At 42.2% G+C, this 2,491-nt stretch overlaps 1 protein-coding gene across 1 annotated transcript; it reads left to right on the forward strand.

The window, feature by feature from the left end:
- Positions 1-448: 448 nt before the first annotated feature.
- Positions 449-1,965, forward strand: LOC117984222 (fork head domain transcription factor slp2-like). The gene has a single exon (XM_034970846.2). The coding sequence runs from the start codon at positions 517-519 to the stop codon at positions 1,483-1,485; it is 969 nt and encodes a 322-aa protein (XP_034826737.1). The 5' UTR covers positions 449-516; the 3' UTR covers positions 1,486-1,965.
- The last annotated feature ends 526 nt before the right edge of the window (positions 1,966-2,491 follow it).

Consider the following 2,491-nt stretch of genomic DNA (forward strand, 5'->3'; position numbering starts at 1 on the left):
TATTATCAAACAAACATAATATTATTAGCTTCGTGTTACCAATTACGCAAATTGTGAAAATGATCATAATTATTGTAACTTCGAAATGCAAATACTACTAAATAATTAGATAACTATGTGCTAATATGTTAACCCTTAATGAATCACGCTCTTTAAAAAGATGCAGTGGAATAAAATAAAACAAAATAAAACTTGAGCTCGAACTGCAGCGAAAATAAAACGTAGAGTCGAATCATTGAATGCAACACGACGAGTGAGTCTCGAGAGGGGGCCTCGCGGGGGGGCAGAGACGCGCGGGGACATTTCAGAACGAGGGGCGTGACTTTATATAGAGAAAAGCTCGCTTTGTGATTGGTCGGCGAGCGCGCCCAAAGCTTCCGAGGAGGCGAGATTTCCCCGCAGTATAAATATCCCCGCCCGCCTCCCCGCCCGCCAGTCTGCTCGCCGCTCGCACCCAGCGCACACGCGCAGCGCGTTCAGTCCCTATTTGCTACTAGTGTTCACAAGTGTACCAACATGGTGAAGTTCGAAGGAGATTTCAGTATAAACGCTATACTGATGAACCACGCAGCGGCGAAACCACCCCCCTCGCCGACCGCATCCTCGACAGCTACGCCTTCCGAAGCTGACCTTAGCGATTCGGAATTAGACGTCACGGGCACGGAACCCGTCGACTGCAGCAAACCTAAAGAAGACGAAGACAAAAAGGATAAAAAACATGAAAAACCCGCGTACAGCTACAACGCTTTGATCATGATGGCGATCCGAAACAGTCCTGAAAAACGCCTCACATTGAACGGCATCTACGAATACATAATGACCAACTTTCCATACTACAGAGAGAATAGACAAGGTTGGCAGAACTCCATCCGTCATAATTTAAGCCTGAACAAGTGTTTTGTGAAAGTGCCACGACATTACGACGATCCTGGGAAAGGGAATTATTGGATGCTCGACGCGTCGGCCGAAGACGTCTTCATCGGCGGAACGACTGGGAAGCTTCGGCGTCGATCAGCGCTTAACGGAAGATCTAGACTAGCCTGTTTTAAACGACCGTTATTCCCTGGTGCTCCGTTAACTGGCCCGTATCCCCCAGCCACTTACAGTCAACTAGTCGGTCTGTACTCTCAGTTATTGTATCAAAGGTACGCGCCGATGCAGATGAAAACGCCGCCGGTAGCTCCCAGTGCTGTTCATCCAGCGTTTAGAGGAGAAATGGGTTATAATGGACTATCTTATTCTCCAGCCTTGTACTCTCCGGAAAGGCTGCAAAGTGCTCCTTTCTTCGGCCAGTCGTTATTGCAGAACTCTCAGCTAGGACAATCGGCAATGCTTGCGCAAACGTCTCCTTTACTACCACCTTCACCACCTATGATGCATTCGCCCCCTACGTCTGGAGCGTCGAGCCCTGAGCTTCCATCACCATCACATCACCCTCTAACGCCGCATATTTACAAACCTGTGACAGTTCTATCGCGACACTGACTTTGTGAAGAGTTTATGTGACATGAGAGTTGGTAATCTCAAAGAGGCTGACATTCCCACGAGTTGGAATAGTGGGACGTTCAATCTGTGATTTAATTTTAGTTAGTTTAATACCAGTGTCGAGTGTTAAGGGTTTTAAGGCTATCTGTTCACCAGAGATGTGCAAAAATGATGAGCTAGAAAAAAATCAACTAACTAGGTTGTTTAGAGATAAACTGATCTTTTTGGTGAATTTTTTTCATAGGTTATTTTCTTCGCAGTTCGAAGTACTGGTGAAAAGCTAGCTTTAAGGATTTAAAATGGTTAACTGCAGTAATCTCTAGTTGTATAGTTTGCAATATAGTAGTTATATTGTTGTTCACTGTAGCATTCCGCTATTGTTTGTTGATGTAATATTCTATTATTGTACATATCTCCAAAGTTGTATATTTATTGAACTTAGTTTTAAGATAAGAGATGTAAAGAATAAACAAAAGTATTTCTCCTTTAAACATTTCTTTCAATTTTTTAATACCCGATTAATATTGTGGACTAGCTGATCCCCCATGGCTTCGTGTCTGCCAATTGTTCTGGAATATAAGAATATACTCAATACCTTTTAATGCTCTAAGCGACTTCTGAGAAGCATTCTATCTATTGGTATAAATACTTTAAATATCCGATCAACACTTTTTGATTTTAAGGGTTCCGTACCTCAAAAGGAAAAACGGAACCCTTATAGGATCACTTTGTTGTCTGTATGTCCGTCTGTCTATCAAGAAACCTACAGGGTACTTCCCGTTGACCTAGAATCATGAAATTTGGCAGGTAGGTAGATCTTATAGCTGACATTTGGGGAAAAATCTAAAAATCGTGAATTTAGGGTTAGATCACAAAAAAAATTAAATTGTGGTCATGAACTAATAATTAGTATTTTCAACTTTCGGAGTGAGTGACTATATAAAGTGGGGTATCATATGAAAGGTCTTCACCTGTACATTCTAAAACAGATTTTTATTTATTTTTA

Source organism: Maniola hyperantus, chromosome 8, assembly GCF_902806685.2.
Source record: "Maniola hyperantus chromosome 8, iAphHyp1.2, whole genome shotgun sequence".
In the NCBI taxonomy this organism is placed as follows: Eukaryota; Metazoa; Arthropoda; class Insecta; order Lepidoptera; family Nymphalidae; genus Maniola; species Maniola hyperantus.

Excerpts from the sequence above, each read along its gene's own strand:
- LOC117984222 (XM_034970846.2), top strand. The coding sequence starts at position 517 with ATGGTGAAGTTCGAAGGAGATTTCAGTATAAACGCTATACTGATGAAC.